Source organism: Leopardus geoffroyi, chromosome D3 (assembly GCF_018350155.1).
Source record: "Leopardus geoffroyi isolate Oge1 chromosome D3, O.geoffroyi_Oge1_pat1.0, whole genome shotgun sequence".
In the NCBI taxonomy this organism is placed as follows: domain Eukaryota; kingdom Metazoa; phylum Chordata; class Mammalia; order Carnivora; family Felidae; genus Leopardus; species Leopardus geoffroyi.
Window position 1 is genome coordinate 72,411,917 of NC_059339.1, and position 18,239 is coordinate 72,430,155.

At 36.7% G+C, this 18,239-nt stretch overlaps 1 protein-coding gene across 4 annotated transcripts in view; it reads left to right on the forward strand.

The window, feature by feature from the left end:
- DCC (DCC netrin 1 receptor) overlaps nt 1-18,239 on the forward strand; it is a 1,140,843-nt gene that overhangs the window by 990,735 nt on the left and 131,869 nt on the right. For all 4 annotated transcript variants that reach the window (XM_045458871.1, XM_045458872.1, XM_045458870.1 and 1 more), the window contains exon 16: nt 16,517-16,612. In XM_045458871.1, the coding sequence (XP_045314827.1) occupies nt 16,517-16,612 (96 nt within the window). The remainder of the gene's footprint in view (nt 1-16,516; nt 16,613-18,239) is intronic.

Consider the following 18,239-nt stretch of genomic DNA (forward strand, 5'->3'; position numbering starts at 1 on the left):
ATCACAGGAACTTTTTCACAGGAGAATCGCTTAGGAGAAAAACTTCAAATAGATTCAGGTTGAATCCTGAGTCTACCAGATATAAGCGGTTTGACCTTGGCAAAGATATTTAATCTTTTTGAGTACCAATTTTTTACCTTTAAATTTCTTCATTTACCCATTAATTTTTCGTTCAACAAACACTTTTTAAGTGCTTACCACATGCCAGAAACTATGGTGGGCACTAAGGATATAAAAATAGAGAAAAGTGTCCCCTGCCTTCAGAATGAATCAGAATGCTCATCTCTTATGATGAGCATTAAATGTGTGTGCATTAAAAGAGGGAGCATGTATAAATAATTATCACTGTTCTGAATCATCCTGGTAATTATCTTATTCTCTTTTGAAAAGAACTTTCCATGGGTTGTCTCTTCTAATTTCATCCAAAGGCAGCAACTTTAGCAATATACCCAACTACTTGACTTCAACAAGACACTTTGTCATCTAGCCAAAGATGAGTTTCATGTGTGACCTTCTTTACAGTTGTGGATGGCTGCATGACTAAGTTCTGGCCAATGAAGGAAGTAAATGTGACATTGCCATGCTCAGGCTTTGTCCCCTCCCAGAATGCATGAACACATGTGAGTACTCAGACCCCTTTCTTTTTCTTGCTACCCACAAGATGACCAGGAATTAGAGACGGAAGTCACAGAGGATGGCAAAGTCACATGACCAGCACTGCTCTATTTTGGTCTTTCTTAATTATAACAGCTTGGTTGTATCCTAACTAACACAATATATCTGTGACATATACAGTTAATACCTAAATATTTGTTATCTTGAATGCTAGAAAGGACATCAACATGTTAACCTTCATCACTGAAAAGTACTTTTTTAAAAAATATTTCTTGATTCATCTTTCAAACTAATACTGTGTTATTAAATATCTCTCTAATTCTACTTCCTTACTTTACTAATTTTTTTCTTTTAGTCAAATTATCTTATAATAATTACAGTACAAGAAAAATTGCTTATACTCACAAAGGAAAAAAAATCTTAGTCTTTGTTGGTGTCCCTTCTATTTTAAGTAATACCTAATAAAGTAAAATTCATGAACAACAAAATAATTAGAGCATTCTTTTGAAATCTGAACTCTTTATTATATTTTTATAATTTTTTAAAATGTATGTAGTCTTCAAAACACCCAGATAGTTTTGATATTTGACAAAATCGAGAAATAGTATTTAAACAAGTCCTATATCTATTTCTTTTTTTTTAATAGGAAATTTATTGTCAAACTGGTTTCCATACAACACCCAGTGCTCATCCCAACAGGTACCCTCCTCAGTGCCCATCACCCACTTTCCCCTCCCTTCCACTCCCCATCAACCCTCAGTTTAATGAGAAACCTATATATATTTCTAAATTAATTTTCTAGATTTGATCTTTGCCTTCTCCATAATGCATAAAAACTTCTAAATGTAATAGACTGAAATAAATATAACATAAAAATGAGAATATTCCTTTTAGCAGTGTAGCACTGATAGGAGTACACAGCATATTATGATGTTTAACCAACAGAATCAAATTTATAGAAAGAAGTGAGTGCTTCCTTATCTGGGTGACTCCTTAGGATTTTAAACACTTAGATAGTGATATTGATGTTGACAGTGTCTTTTAGAAATATCTTTTGAAATCTCTTTTAGAAAGTACAGCATGTCCTCTTGAATTTCTTCACTGATAGAAAATTTTATTGGAAGATATAATTTAATATACCAATTAACAGTGACTCAAGGCCAAATCTTATATATAAGATGAACAATAAATTATAAACCAATATTTCAGATGAATAAAAAAAAGCTTGAAAATGGTGAGATTATTCTTGTACTTGCATCCTATTTTAAGTTTTGTTTCTCCCATAAATGGTATATTCAAATATCCAGGAGCAAAGACCTGAGATATCTCTTGCCTTATAAATCACCTCGGGGTTAGGCCACCTTGTCTAAAGTATAATCCCAGTCCACGATTTTCAAAGGAAATGGCACTGATGGGTGTCAGAAGGAAAGAAAGTGACCAGTCCTGGAAGAATGCTTGTGTTTCTTTTTTAATCTACAGAGTCAGATCAGTTTTTATCCTCAATGTTTTTGCATAGTCCTAGAAGTGGTGAAATAGAAATGCTTTTGCTCACAGCTATACCATCAGGATGATCTTGCAGACTTTTACGAGACAGAATAGGCATCAAAGAGAAAGTTATGACCCAAAAAAACGTGAACAAAGTTTTAATTAAATATATAATAAATAGTTATAAGAGGTGGCATTCAATACAGGTTAAAATAATAAAACAAATACCATTGATTGAATGTCAAACCAGTATCTAGTAATTTTAAAATACAGTATCAATAATACATATATAAAATAAAGATATTACACTTGACATTTACAGATTAAAAAAACAAAAATGGAGCTTAGAAAATTGGTCAAGAATATGTACCGTTTAAGTAATCAAACTCATTTTAAACTCAGGTATGCCTAATCCGACTGCCATGAGCTTACCACTCTGAATTTCACTTTTTAGGGTGAAATCTGACCTAGAAGGAAGAACTCTGTCCTTAGCCTTAACTCTGAGTTCAGTGGTTCTCACTGAAAGCCAGGGGCTCTGTGAATTCAGTAAGGTTATATCCAGCCGCGTTCTAGGTCTGTAGCCCCTTTAGAGTTTACATGTCTAAATGTTCTCCTATAGATAGTTACCCTCTTCCTGGGTGTCACTAAGCAAGATGTCAAAGAAAGCAGCTTAACCACATGCTTGTCTGGCCACCAGTGGATAGGTTGTTACTCACTATTTCCCTTTCCCTACCATCTTTCAGCAGAATTTTCCGAACATGAAGTTGTATTACAATCAAGGTCCATTTAAAGCAATCATGTATAAAACTGTCAATTATGCTCCATTTCTATATCAGTAATATAATTTAATATATTTTGCTGGGACCAAAGAGTCTATTTTGTTTCCTATTTCATTGGCTTCTTGATAGTGACATCATTATTTTACTTTTCCCATCTATCTACTGAATATTACCATTAATGCTGACATTCAGTTGACTCTTGGCTCAGCTCATTGTAAATCCATTTGATTTTGTCTAATTTGTTTCCTTCCCTCTCCTACCCACTCACCCCAAGACAATCCAAGTGGGTAACTAAAACACTAGTTGATTTTCTTGGGAACTTAGGTCAGAAGCTCCATTTGTGATCAAAGGGTCTAACGCTGCATTCCTTGTACCATTTACCATTGGTAGTTATTATATTTACCAGGTCTTTATTCTTACCTAGTTATTCTGACTTTATTCCTTTATGTTTTATTAAAGCAAGAGGTTAAAAAATGAGTTCAATTTTACAGTTACCTTAGAATTATCATTAATTTAATGTTCCTTTCTATTATTAACAAAGTTATTTTCCATCTAGTCATATTTTCTTGAGTATATAACGAAATGAGCAACAAGTCCAAATTTTAGAGCACAGAACTGAAAATTATGAAGACTTAAGAGTTTCTTAGTTATGGTAATTTTAGTGCCATGGGCATAGAAATTAATTAAGATGTATATGAGATATCGAGTCATATACAAAACAAATGCTTTATAGTTACCTTTAAGTGTAATGTTTGTGTGCAACCTATTAAATTAAAGTTCAGCCCAGACTATAAAATCATAGTATGTATCGGTAGTGTTATTTCGTATTTGAAGAAAAAAATAGCAGCAGGAATGCTCACGATGAATCTGCTCCATCTGCTCTTTACATTGTCCACAAGCCCCTGGTAACCATGGCAACACCACTGGAGAGGAGGGTAAACAGAGCTACTACATAGGTATATTGTCCAACATGGAAAGCAATAACCATGTATGACTCTTTAAACTTAAATTAATCAAAATTAAATAAAATAAAAAAAGTCCGTTCCTCGGTCTCTTACATTTTAAGTGCTCAATAGCCAAATGTGACTGGTAACTACCATCCTGGATAGTATAGGTAGGAAACAGTTATATCATTAAAGAAAGTGCTACTGGACAATGCTGTTTTATAGTACTTTGTGTGTTACCTTAAATGGCGCTTAGTCTGAGATAATGAAGAAACCAGAAACAACAGTACGTGGAGAAATGATAACTGTGGTTATAACTAAATACTTCACTAATGCATGTAGGCTGCATGTCACTTAAGTGTTTGAGTATCATCTATTTGGTATACTGGGTAATTAAAGGGCAGCATTCAGATAACAAAATACGTTACCCAGATGAAGGCAGAAACTTGAGTGAATATAAAACCTGACATATTGAGCAGGCTACTTTGATACACACACACACATACGCACACACACACACACACACACACACACAGTCTTAGACACTTATTGAATGAAAAAGCAAAATCAAAATATAAAATAATAGTCCCCATGACATATGCTAGTGTACCATGTTAGGGGAAAATCAAATGGTATTTATATGACATTGATGTGCCTCACTAAAAAGTAAAAATTTTAATTTGGGCTCTACTTAAAATGATGCATGGTGAAGTCCCAAAATTACTTCTGGTTGTGTCTTTATTTCTACTTTTCCATTTCAAAGAGAGTGCGAACTATTTGGAGTCTCTTGCCCATCCTGTCTTATTCAGTCTTTATCCTGCAGTGACCCATGGACAGTAGGACAGACCTGGCTTTGAATTTAAGCACTGTTTCTTAATGAGTTCTATGACCATCACTAAACCTGAACTTTCTCATCTCTAGAGTGGGGACATCACTGTATCCATCTCTTAGGGTTCCTGTGAAGATAAGCATGATAGAGCATGGTAGGTTGGTATCCCCTGCACCAAATGCTCACAAACCGGGACTCAAGGCATTATTGTAACACCTACTCTTTTTCCCCAGCACCTATGTATTCATATGCTTATCAGCCTTTCTCTTCATATCTTCTTCATATCTTCTGTTTTCTATTTTTTCTACTTCCTTGTTCCCTTCACCCCTCCTTGGAACTCAAAGGAATGAATCAGGAGAGTCAGAAGAGAATGAGCCCAGGAAGTAAAGAAAAAGGAGAAAGGAAGTAGGAAGAGAGGAAGGAATGGCAAGCATTTGTAAAAGGGAAAGATACGCTTCCTCTTTCAGTTCCTAACCAAAAAAAAAAAAAAACTTTAATGTATTTTATTCTTTCTTTATGCTAGGGAATCAGTTTGACTTTTAAACCAAAGTAATGATTTGTTTCCTTGAATTAACTAATAGGTGAACAGTATTTTTGTTTTTTTTTTTTTTAAGTCCTTAGGTGGTCATACAATATTAACTACCTGTCTTTTATCTAATTCATTCTTTTCTTCAAGAAATATGAACACCAAGAGGAAAACTTTTATGTGTTTGATTATGTTGTCTCTGGAAATTTCCTAATGTAAAGCTTTGTTGGGAAATTCTTTCATTAAGTCCTCCATTAGTAAGCTGCTTGTAGTGCTTCATAACCTAAGCATTTGCTCCATCATCTCTCCAACTCTGAGTGCTCTCTGCCAAAGCATATCTCGCTAACTAGAGCAGGTGAAAAATGTTTATTCTGCTGTAGTTGGTGACTGAAAGTTGCCCCGCAGAATGGTCGCAGAAAACCTCAGACCTCGTTGCCCGAGCACTATGGAGGAGCACGCCTGAGCACGTGGAAGACGTGCAGTTCCACCTGTACCGTCTCTGGTTGAGATGAAAGCAAATGGACGCCAGCCTCACCATTTCTAAAATGGAAATGATTACCCCTGCCCTATCCACTTTGGGATATTGCTGACTACTTGATTAAAAAAATATATTTTTTAAATCAAAGCACTGTATACAAGAAACAGCTTGCTTTTCTTCAGTGTGATGCAAGATACTGCATAAATTTGGTATGATTCACCAAGGTAGAGCCAGCCAATAACTCTAAGAAGATAATCTCTAGTATGAGCCTAATTAACCTCAAGACAGCTAGTTAATTCAGTGGGGAAAAAATAGGAAACCAGTTATTTGGGAGAGTATCTGGAGGAGTAGATGCACTGCTTTCCCAAGACTTAAAGTAAGTGTTCACCATACCACAGGTTATTTATATACAATTCTTACACGAAGACCAAATCCTATCTGTTTTCTCAGTGATGCCACTTCCTCCCTATACCAAACAAGACAGAAACAGAAATTTTTCTCTCCCTCCTTGACTTCTTAGTCCCAGCAATAAGTTCATCTCACTGTCGGACTCAAAATCTTGGAGTCATTCTTGATTTTTCCCTTTCCCCACACAGCTACAAAGTATATTATTCACATCCATCTTTTTTCTCTTCATTTGTACTAAACCACTCCAGGCCAGGCCCTTGTGATTTTTACCTGGACAATTACAGTAGCGTCTGAGGTATACCCACTTTCAACCTCTTTTCATCTTTCCTGGACCACATGGTTCTAAGGATTTAATATCCCTAACGGCCCAATTCAAAATGTGTAAAAAATGTTCAAGCTGCCACCTCTTCTTGTAAAAGGCAAGTAGTGCAGAGTGTAAGAGGCTGAACTTTGGAATTAAAAATTATCCCCTATACTTATAAAAGGGGGATAATTATTCTTCCGTTCAACAAATATTAATTGAGTACTTACTACATGTCAGACACTGGATTAAGGTACAGATTACATAAAATAAGGGATGTGGGTTAGTCAAGAAAGCACCTAATTAGGCACCCAATAAATGTTAGTACCAGGAAGAGAAGAAACTGTTGCTGTCTTTAAGCTTTGCTCTTAGCGTGTGTGATGCTACAACCACTATGAGCTTGCACTTGTTTATTCCACTCTTTCTTCTCAACCTTTCGTCACCAGAAGATTCCGCAAAACTGTCATCTTCTCCGCAAAGCCTCTCTGATTCTAGAACACTTTACTGTGATGGTTTTTAAGCTTTCAACACAGCTTCTTCATTAAAATATTCTTCAAATGGCCAGTGTCAGAAAGTCGAGAGAGGGGCGCCTGGGTGGCGCAGTCGGTTAAGCGTCCGACTTCAGCCAGGTCACGATCTCGCGGTCCGTGAGTTCGAGCCCCGCGTCAGGCTCTGGGCTGACGGCTCAGAGCCTGGAGCCTGTTTCCGATTCTGTGTCTCCCTCTCTCTCTGCCCCTCCCCCGTTCATGCTCTGTCTCTCTCTGTCCCAAAAATAAATAAACGTTGAAAAAAAAAATTAAAAAAAAAAAAAAAAAGAAAGTCGAGAGATACCAAATGCTGGCATGGATGTGGAGAGAAGGGAGTACTTCCGCAATGTTGGTAGAACTGTCAGTTGTACAGCCACAATGAAAACCAGAATGGAGGATTTTCAAGACATTAAAAATAGAATTACCATATTATCCAGCAATTCTACTTCTGGCATGTATCCAAAAGAAATGAAAACACTAACTCAAAACAATCTATGTAATAGCATTACTTACTGCCCCCTCCTGCCATGTTCATAATGGCATTATTTACCATAGCCAAGACAAGGAAATAATCTAAGTGCCCATATTATTATTCAGCCATAAAAAATGAGGAAATTCTACCATTTGCAACAACACGGATGGCCCTTGAGACATGCTAGATGAAAGAAGTCTGACAAAGACAAATATTATATGATCTCATTTATATTTGGAACCTTAAAAAAAGCTCATGAAAAAGATGGGGCACCTGGGTGGCTCCGTTGGATAAGCGTCCGACTTCGGCTCAGGTCATGATCTCACCATTCATGAGCTTGAGCCCCGCGTTGGGCTCTGTGCTGACAGCTCAGAGCCTGGATCCTGCTTCCAAGTCTGTGTATCCCTCTCTCTGTCTTTCTGCCCCTCTCCCACTTGTTCTCTCTCTCTCTCTCTCTCTCTCTCTCAAAAATAAATAAACATTAAACAAAAATTTAAAAAAAGAGATCAGACTTGTGGTCACCATAGGAAAAGAGTAGGGGAGGAGGCATTGGAAGAAGATGGTCAAAAGGTATAAACTTCTAGTTATAGGATAAATATGTACTAGGGATGTTACATACCACATGATGACTAGAACTAAGGCTGCTGTAGGATATCCAGGAAAGTCGTTAAGAGAATAAATCCTAAGAGCTCTCATCACAAGGAGATTTTATTTTCCTTTTTTTCTTTTTTTTTTTTTTTTTGTTGTATCTACATGAGATGGATGTTAGCTGAAACTATATGTTAATCATTTCACAATATGTATAAGTCATGTCATCATGTTATATGGCTTCAACTTAGGCAATAATATGTATCAATTACTTCTTAATAAAACAGGAAAAAAGAAGAAAAGTCATCAATGCAAATAAGGGCTTTTTGTTTCCATAATCTTTCCATAATCTTTCTAGGGTATACCTAGAAAACTTAAAACTGTCTCTTAAACACAGAAGATGCTCAGTGATAGTTCATAAATGAATAAATGAATGAATGAAGAATAATTGAATATGAATTTGCAAATGAGAAGGGGAATTGTTGCACAATCTCTTTGGACTAATTTTTCATGAACCTGCAAGCATCAGAAAATGCAAGTTGGAATCAAGAAATCTGAATTCTACATTGAGATTGATTAAGGGCTTGCTGTTTAGACTTCATGAAGTAATGTAACCTTGCTGTGTCTCATACATTCATCAATTCAGCAAATTTTTGTTAAGCATCTTCTATCTGCCAAGCAAGAAAACATTTCCTACAAAGTTTGTTTTTACCTAACTTCTTTCCTGGTGATAGACTTTGGTAGGTTAAAAAAAAAAATCTCTTAACTCTTCTTTTTGGACTCAAATACTCACACAGACTAGCTGAGTATCTGGTATTACAAGACTGGTTAATAAGCAAGTCATAGTATAATCTGACCATGCTTTGGACAATGTTACTAGAAAAGGAAAAACAAAATGAAACAAACCAAAATCTTCATAAAGGTGCTGGTTAGATTAGCTATTAATTAAATTTGCAAAGAAGTATATGTAATGAAGTAGAATTGAGTATTGAATATATTATATAAATTGCATCTTTCTCGAATATGAATTACTCATCCTTTTAACAGATCAATGCAATCAGCTCTATTTGCTATACACCCATTATACTTAATTAAATGGTTCAGGTCCAGTGGGGTCAAAGGTGTCCAATAACACTTACCAGCTGACAGCAATCCAGTGGCCTGTACTCTATGCATGTGGTAGCCTGGTTCACGGCAATGAGCAGGCTTCTGCATTAGGAAAACAGCTACCACTCTAATTTTCTCTAATTGACTTGTTGGCAGTGCTAATGGGGAGGGCAAAAGATGCAGGGACATGAAGACTGGGCCCCGACAAGCACTTGGCATGGATAGGTCCACTGATGAAGTACATAATCTATAATGAATGAAGGACTGCAACCTGTCAATCTGGCACGTGCCAGTGGCATTTAATTCACACCAAATATTCATTAAAAATAATGATGTTCTTCTCACTGGCTTTTGTTACCAAGTACAGCATCTTGGTTTAGTCCCCGAGGAGCTTTCCACAGATCTTTTGATTCAGTCCCTCAACCCCAGAGAGCCATTCATCTCACTACCTTCAGGAAAGCCTCAACAAAAGGTCTTAGAATAATGGGTCTCTCACCTACCAAGTGTGTAGGGAAGAAGAACCAAGAATTCTCTCTATTACCCATCCCTTGTCTTTACAACCCTTATAATCAGTAAATGTGCATTTATTCACTTTTTTTTTGTAGCCACAACGAAGATACTGGTTAGTAGCCATGTGTTTTAGATTCTCAAAGAGTTATTAAGTATTTTTCAGCCTACTTTTTCCCAATCCAATGTATTCTGTAAGAAAAGTTGGCCAAATAGTGATAAAAATCTGATCAACAATTTGAAATCTGTGTAACCATTCAAATTTTCCAGAATTAAAAATAATTCCCATGCATATCCACCAAAATCCAAGTTATTTTAGTATGATTCGATCAAAGTGAATTGAAATGAGAAAATACTACTATACTTTATTTTCCAGAGGCAACTGATACATTTTCAAGCCATGTATCTGCATCATTTCAATAAAGCCAAAAAATAAATTTGCTGTCATAATTGTCATTAAATGTATTCCTTAACAATGGGGTCTGACCACAATTAATGGTTAATTCATTTGCAATTCATTATGGTATTAAATGTGTTTAACTCATTTGATTCTTCTATAGAGGGAGCAATTCTAGGCAATTCTTTTGTGATTTACTGGTTTTAAAGTGTAAGAGCTCTGAGCATGTGCAGAAAAATAGCTCCACATTGCCCTCTAGTGGTGTACTAGTAAATGGCACTCTCCTTTTGCATGGGGAGAAAACCCTTCTCTGTTGCTCCCAGCATCTTTTCCCCTCAACACAAACTCAAAGGAGATGCCAGTATCACAATGGAAAAGGGGATCAAGGCATTATATCCCACTCTCCACTATTAAACAATAACTGAATATTTTTGTTATTGGTGTTCAGGCTAATTCAGTTTTGGATCAAGATTTGCGGGGGCATGAAAATTTCCTATTGCATCCTGAGGAGATACAGGTGCAGTTTCATAAAAGCACTACACAGAGACCAGAGACAGTCCAAAAGATGTAAATGAGCAGGTAGAATATGAAGAAAATAAAGGAAATATTGTTCTTTTTTTCATTAAAAGAAAAAAAAGTAGACAAAAAGGGTTGTGGAGTTGACCTAGGTCTTTTATTTCTTTGGTAGCTCTATGTTACTTTATAAAAGTCAGTGAACTTACCTGGTCCTTAAATTGCTAACTGAAAACAGGAAAAGACCAGACCAAATCCTCTCCAGGACTGCTAGCTCTGAACTATATTCTTATGCCAGTGACAACTCCATTGCAAATCTGTTTACCTCTCCCAAGGCTAAGCCATTACCACATTTTACTTGAATTTAAGCTAGCTATCCCCTAGGATGTGCACAGCATAGTTGGGGTCTGTGGAAATTGGCAATTTTGTAATTCATTAATCCAACAGCTAGGAAATTATAAAAGTTCAGACTCTTTGCTGACATATCCATGGCTAGACATTAAGTGGGGGAAGTTGCCATTACACAGATTACCAGAGACTTGGAAGCAAGTATCAGTATTGAAATGCCAGTTATGTCACATTTACTATGGGGGAAGTTAAGAAATGATGAGTACTGCTCAAAAGCCAGATAGCAGCTAGATGAGGTACTGGTATTGTTATAATTCAGATTGAGATAAAAATCCAAACCAGTATACTTGAGAATGAACCAGGTAAGGTGCATTTTTTTCTCTTAAATGAGACATGATATGCACTCCAAAAGGCAGAAAGCCAATGGTGCACAAAAGCTATGGAGGCTTTTGGAGTATGTTTTCTAAGGAGGTATAAACTGGGTAGCTGGGAGGTGGGGACCAAGAAGGTGAAGGCATGAATGCAATGTCCCAAAAACCATGCTAACAGCTTCAGCTGTTAACTCTGAGCAGGAAGTGAACAGCCTCTGATCAAGTCAGACAGCCTTCACTCTGAATTCCAAATGGAGAAGTCAACATAAAACAATCATACCTAATCACTTTGCATAAATGAGATTTGCTTTATTATTTTATTTCACACTCCTTACTTCCTTAGTATAGTTTCTACTTTGTTGCTGTTGATCTTATGGTTGACATGTTAACTAAGGAAGCCCAGACTTCATCATTTATTCTTCCATGAATAGGTGTAGATTTGCATGTAGTTGTATATATAGGAATCTGAGTTTATAGATTTGTGGCCTACCTTTCATACGCTGATAGGCTAGAAGACTGCCTTCCACATGCTAATAACAGCTTAGAGTGGTGGCTCCATTCCTTAGGTGAATTACTTAGATGAATTACTGTCAAGCATCCTCTCTGCCCTATTGTATCTCACACCTTGTGACTAAATCTCTCTCTCTCTCTCTCTCTCTCTCTCCTCTCTCTGACTTTCTCCTTTTCTCTCTCCCTCAGATTTAAAAAGTCAAACCAAGCCAAACCAAACAAGAATCAAAACCCTAATTCCCAAGCACATGAGTTTTGGAATTGTTAACCTCTTCCTCACTCCCTTGATAAATACATAGATAAATGCAAATATATACTATATGTGTATAATGTAAAACCAAATGCAATTTTGCCCACAAAAAGGCAATTATATAGGGTTTGAACATAATGTAATTGTTTACGTTGTAATTGTGCAGATAAGTCATGTGTATGAAATCAGACGTTGTCTCCATTTCAGTAACCATAAAGCATGCTTTTCCTACTAGAAAAGTATTTTTGCTGACACATCTAACTGTATTTTTAACATACGCCTTTTTCCTGAGATTTTTTTCTACTTTCTATTATCCTTCCATCTCTAAATCCTACCGATATCCTCAAGCCCTAGTTCCAAGTCCATTATCTGCCAAGAAGTCTTTGATGACCCAGTTCCTCACTAATTTTCCAGTCCTCTAAACTCACATAGCGTTCACAAGTAGTGTCATATACTGTACTGCTTAATTTTATGCAATCTTTCATTGTTCATTGTTTTCTCTGCCCAGAATTATGGTTGCAAACTGATAACAGAGGTCTATCTTTTATAAATAATCTTGTATCTCCAAGAGTATTTATCACTGTTGACTGATTATTAGTAAACTAGGTTCACAGCAAAAATTAATAAATAAATATCCTCTTTTGTAGGGGAAGCAATTCACTTATTGAAGCCCTTTGACTACATTAAACATAATTTTATTCTATTCCTCTTGCTATATTGTGGCTCATTGTGGTTTGGAATGTCAATATCTTGAATGCTAATTTTTAGGTTACATAAAATTTCATGAAGAAAAAGTCATCTAATCAATTTTCAAAGAACACTGTCAGAGATAAATTCACTTATTTTTTTAAATGTTTATTTATTTTGAGAGAGAACATGAGCTGGGAAAGGGCAGAGAGAGAGGGAGAGAGATAGAACCTCAAGCAGGCTCTCCTCTGTCAGCTGAGAGCCCAATGCAGGGCTCAAACTCAGGAACCAAACCATGAGATGATGACCTGAGCCGAAACCAAGAGTCCGACACTCAACTGAATGAATCACCTGGGTGCCCCTAAATTCACTCATTTTTAAAGCTTTTTTTAATTGTTAAATAAAAGACAGATAAAGAAAACTACATGCAACAAATATATAGCTTAATGAATTATCATTAGTTGGACTTAAACTGTTTCTTTGCTCTATTCCTGCAAACTGGCATTTGAATCTAGAGGTTTGATCAGACTAAGTAGATTCCATCCTTTGGCAAGACTCTAGAGGGAGGGAGTTCTTTTATTCGGAGATACGTAGTGCCTAGATATCTGTATTTTATCTTAGCCATCACAAATACTAATGCCCATATCCTTTTGTTCATTAGAGCTGCAAAATAGTAATATTTGAATTCTATCATTGGGTTTTTACTTGTTAGTTGGAATGAGATTATAAGTGGATGCTTCCCCTCACACTCTGTTGGTTACACAGTCATAGAGTTTATTTAAGAAATACATAATATTTGGTCCTTTACCTAATTTTCAAGATAACAATTTGGTTCTCTGTCAACCTGAGAAGTCACCGACTTTTATTATTTATTATTGATTTATTTAAGTTGATTTATTATGTGAGAGAGAGAGTGTGTGCACATGCAGGGGAGACGCAGAGAGAAAGGGAGAGAGAAAATCCCAAGCAAGCTCTGCAAACTCAGCACAGAGCCTGTCAGGGGGCTCAGGCTCATGAACTATGAGATCATGACATGAGCCGAAGCCAAGAGTCAGATGCTTAAACGACTGAGGTGCCCCACTTTTGTTATTTTTTAAAATATCTTTATGAATTCATACATTCACATGTATTTGCTGGGTTTCAGTTCACTGCAACTCTTACCTTTGTTGAATCTCAGATTGTCTTCATCTTTGGTCTGCTGGAGCCTCTTCAATTTGATTCCTGAATCCATTTGACATGAGCCTATTAGTCTTTGGTCGCTTCCTATCTGGTTACATCAACATGTTTCAGGCTCAATTGATATGCATCCTACCTCAGTCCAGGAATCAACCAGGTTTTCAAGAACCCCTTGTTTCTTGAAGTGCAAAAAAGTATTTTTCTCAAAATCCTAATCGGGACATTAGGGGTGCTAACAAGCACCCCTACTGACAATATCTCTAGACTTCTTCAGTGGGTAGAACTACAACAGAGAGAAAATGCCTTTTGAGTTTAAACTGAGTTTTTCCAATTAAATTTTAGAAACATAAGACTTTATATACTTCTTCTATTTTACATCAGTGTGTCCTTTAATACACACTAATTTTCTGGTTCTTAAGGACACAGGGGATGATAGGATTATAATTTCTCTTGATTATTCATTTGCTTTATCCAATATTGCATTAGTCTCAGAATAACAAGAATAATGGTATCACCAGGAATAATAATTATCGAAACATTTATTTTTGCATATTCTCCCTTATTTTTGACTTATGATTATAGACTAGCTACAGTGTCAGAACATGTAGCCATTACAAAAATAAAATCTTCTCCTTTTAACTCTCACCTTGTCTTAGTTCCTAGCATTTGTTGTTCACCAGTTAACTATTGGGTTGCATCCCCCTTGGTCATTTAGGATGTCGAAAGCTCATTTTCTAGTAGCTCTCAGGATCAAGGAAGCAACATTCCCTGGTTGCATATATGTTGATACCAGCTTGGGTGTGCCATCCTGTTTAAAGTTAACTTTTGCTAACTATAAAATCCTTGAATTACATTTTCTTACCTTGAATATCTCAAATAAATTACTTCAATTCCCTCTGGCATAAAATGGGACTGTGCAAAAGTCTGATCATAATTTAATTGTCCTCTGATAGGTCATGTATTCTTTCTGTCCAGATGCCTAAAAGATTTTTTTTAACTCCCCAAACATTTCTTGAATTCCACTCTTTTGTATTTGCTCCATTGTCTTTCTTTGGTTTTCTTTTTCATCAGTTAGAACTGCATTACTCATCAGTTAGAACTTCCTTCTGTTCATCACTCTCTCCTGAATTCTATTTTACTCTCTCTTCGTTTCTTTTTGTTTTGTGTTTGTTTTTCCTTGAGCTTGTTTGTTCATTAATCATGCTTTATTTTGAAAATTATGTTTTTACTTACCTATTCTTTCTTGAGTTATGCCACCTCACTTCTATTTTTTTCTAATTCTAATTTATGTTACTCTTGAATATCTGGCATCTAATTTTCTTAATGTGGTTTAGCTCATTTTGAAATAGTCAATCACAGGTGTGACCTACTTTCCTTGTGTATTTTCAATCCCTTTTGGGGAGTGTGCTTGTCTATAGAAGTGGCATTCTCCTCATTTTATTTTGTAAGGCATTTAACCTCAACAGACTTTTGTTGCTTGCTTGCTTTCATGTGACCTGTTTCCCTATGTTCCCTATGTTCCTGTTTAATGTGCTTTTCTAAATCCACACAGCTCCTTCTTCTATTGCTTTCATTGGGCCAGAGCTCAGGACTCTATAAATTGTAGCCTGTGGGTCACATCTGACCCAGGTCCTATTTTTGTTTGGACCCCACAGAACTAACAATGGTTTTCACATTTTTGAAGAGTTGTAAACAACCAACCAACCAAACAAACAAACACAGGTGAATACATGACAGAGACAATGCGATCTGTAAAGCTAAAAATTTGCTATCTGGGCCCTTTACGAGACAAGTTGGCCAACCCCTGATACACACTGAAAACTGTATGGCAACTTGCTAAGTTTTCATGATTATTCCTCTCCCCTACTTTTATCTAGACTTTCTCTTCCCTTTCATTTCTGTTACTTCTGTCTGCTCAGATTGTAACTCTGTACCCAGTACTTTGTCCCCAGCATAAGTCCTGTTCTGGAGAGGAGATATTCCAAGCTACTTTTGAGTATTTGTATTTACTCAGATTGGTTATCAGATTGGTTATGTTATCAGATTGGTCTTCTGAATTTTCTAGCATTAGGTGATGGTTATTTTAGAATTACCCTGTTTTCAGGTTTGATGCTTCTCTCTGATTTCTCCTGCATAGCTGCTGATAACATGCAAGTCCTAAGGTTGGCAGTGGTTTGTCCACATCCAGTTGTATTTCAGAGTTTGAGAGTATATACAGCTCATCACCTACTTTTGCTGTAATTATCCAGATGCTTTTGGTTTTCTATCTAGTCATTCAGTCTCTCTCTTTTTTTTTTAATGTTTATTTATTTTTGAGAGAGACACAGAGAGGGGGAGGGGCAGAGAGAGGGAGACACAGAATCCAAAGCAGGCTTCACGCTCTGAGCTGTCAGCACAAAGCCGGATGTGGGGCTCAAACTCATGAAACATGAGATCATGACGTAAGCAGAAATCAGATGCTTAATTGACTGAACCACCCAGGCACCCCCATTCAGTCTCTTTTTTTGTGGAGATTCAGGAAGATCAAAAACTGTATTGTCACCACTGCCACCTAGTTCCCAGAAGCAAACTCACTCATTTTTAAGCAACAATTTACTTAATAGATCATATTAAATTGTATTGGGGGAAAATGTTTATCCTGGATATTTCAGTACACTAAATAAATCAACATGTTTATTTTCTTTCTGTTTTTCTTCAGAGTCAAGTTCCCATTACGTCATCTCCCTAAAAGCTTTTAACAATGCAGGAGAAGGAGTTCCTCTTTATGAAAGTGCCACCACCAGATCTATAACAGGTAAGCTAAAAGAGTTAATCCTCTCGTGACAAGGTAGTCAGTGTTTGAGTTGTGGTGGCAAAAACAAAACCAAACGCCTAAAGCAAAATAAAACAAAATACAAAGAAAAAAACCAAAATGTATGTAGTCATGTTCTGAGCCTTATGAGTATGTATGTGTGTGTGTGTGTGTGTGTGTGTGTGTGTGTCGTGTGTGTCTGTGTGTTTGGATATACATGTATACACATATACACACACATATTTCATTATTTTCTTGGTTTTCAAAATTGAGAGGAAGTCAGTCTATAAATTAGTATGTGGGCTTCGAGAATAGGGATCTCTTCTTCTCTGTCTTCTTCAATAGCTCATACTTTGATTCCCCAATACCACTCTTCATTCTCCTGAGCATCTTGTTTCATCTTGCAGACCAGCACAATTTAGGCAGGAAAGTTTCCACATAAAAGCCACCCAATGCCCAGATGGCCACATGCTTCTCTACAGAAGATCCTTCAAGCTAATATCACAATGAAGGACTGACCTCCTGGGACTGGTTTGGACTAGGCTGAGTCATACAGGTGGCCTTTCCCTGAACCAGGAACTACAGGTCACTCTAACAGTGCCCAGAGCATCATGGCATTGGAAGTACTTGCTGCTTCTGAGGTTTAACACCTCTAGGAATTCTTATGTGAGTTGGAGTGTAAAGGCAGCACACAAGGGAAAAAGAGCCCAAGGAACTCAGAAAGGAGTGAGATCCAGGACATTTATGTAGACTATTTATGGAGTAAGGCTGGACTTACTCAAAAATAGAATAAGTACAAGGCACCAGGGTGGCTCAGTGGGTTAAGTGTCCAACTCTTGATCTCAGCTCATGTCTTGATCTCAGGGTTGTAAGTTCAAGCCCCACATTGGGCTCCATGTTGGACATGAAACCTGCTTTAAAAAAATAGAATTAAGTACCCCCTTATTCTGTTCAGAATCACTAGATTCTGGGGGGAGCTGTTCAGAGTCACTAGAAAGTCACACAATCACCTCCAAGAGCCTTATGTCTAAAATCTGAAAGTAAAACTCAAGAGGTCCATCTTTTTAATGAACACTTCGATCCTGCCTCCTTTCAAAACTCATGAACTTCAGACCTCATTTAACTCATCAGCTATCTTCACCTTAATGAGAATAAAGGATCTGAGAGCAGGATTTCATAGCAAGTACTGGAGGACATGGAAAATTACTAGATGCCTCCTGACAAGGAGAAATAAATCAAAATAGAATAAATAGTGGGATCTTTTGCTACCCCCTAAATGTATGTAAACTTTGTACAGTTTATTTTCCAAACTCACGATCTCCTTTCATAGACTATCTTAAGAATACACAGTTGTAAAATGAATTCATATGATGGTTCCCAGAATATACCATCACTTTATTGATTTCAACCAGATTTTCTTATAAGGCAAAGTTGTTATTCCACAGTCTCCTTGAATCTTTTAAGGTCTATGACCTGCCTAACGTGGTATGCAAAATTTGGGGTACGTGTCAATATATTCATTTATCTGGGGAGACCGTTTAGGTCTCTCATTGTGTTACCCAAGGGACTCATGTCTCCCCAGAAGGGCACATAAGAAGTATTACCTTAGAGAATCTTTACTGTCAAACAT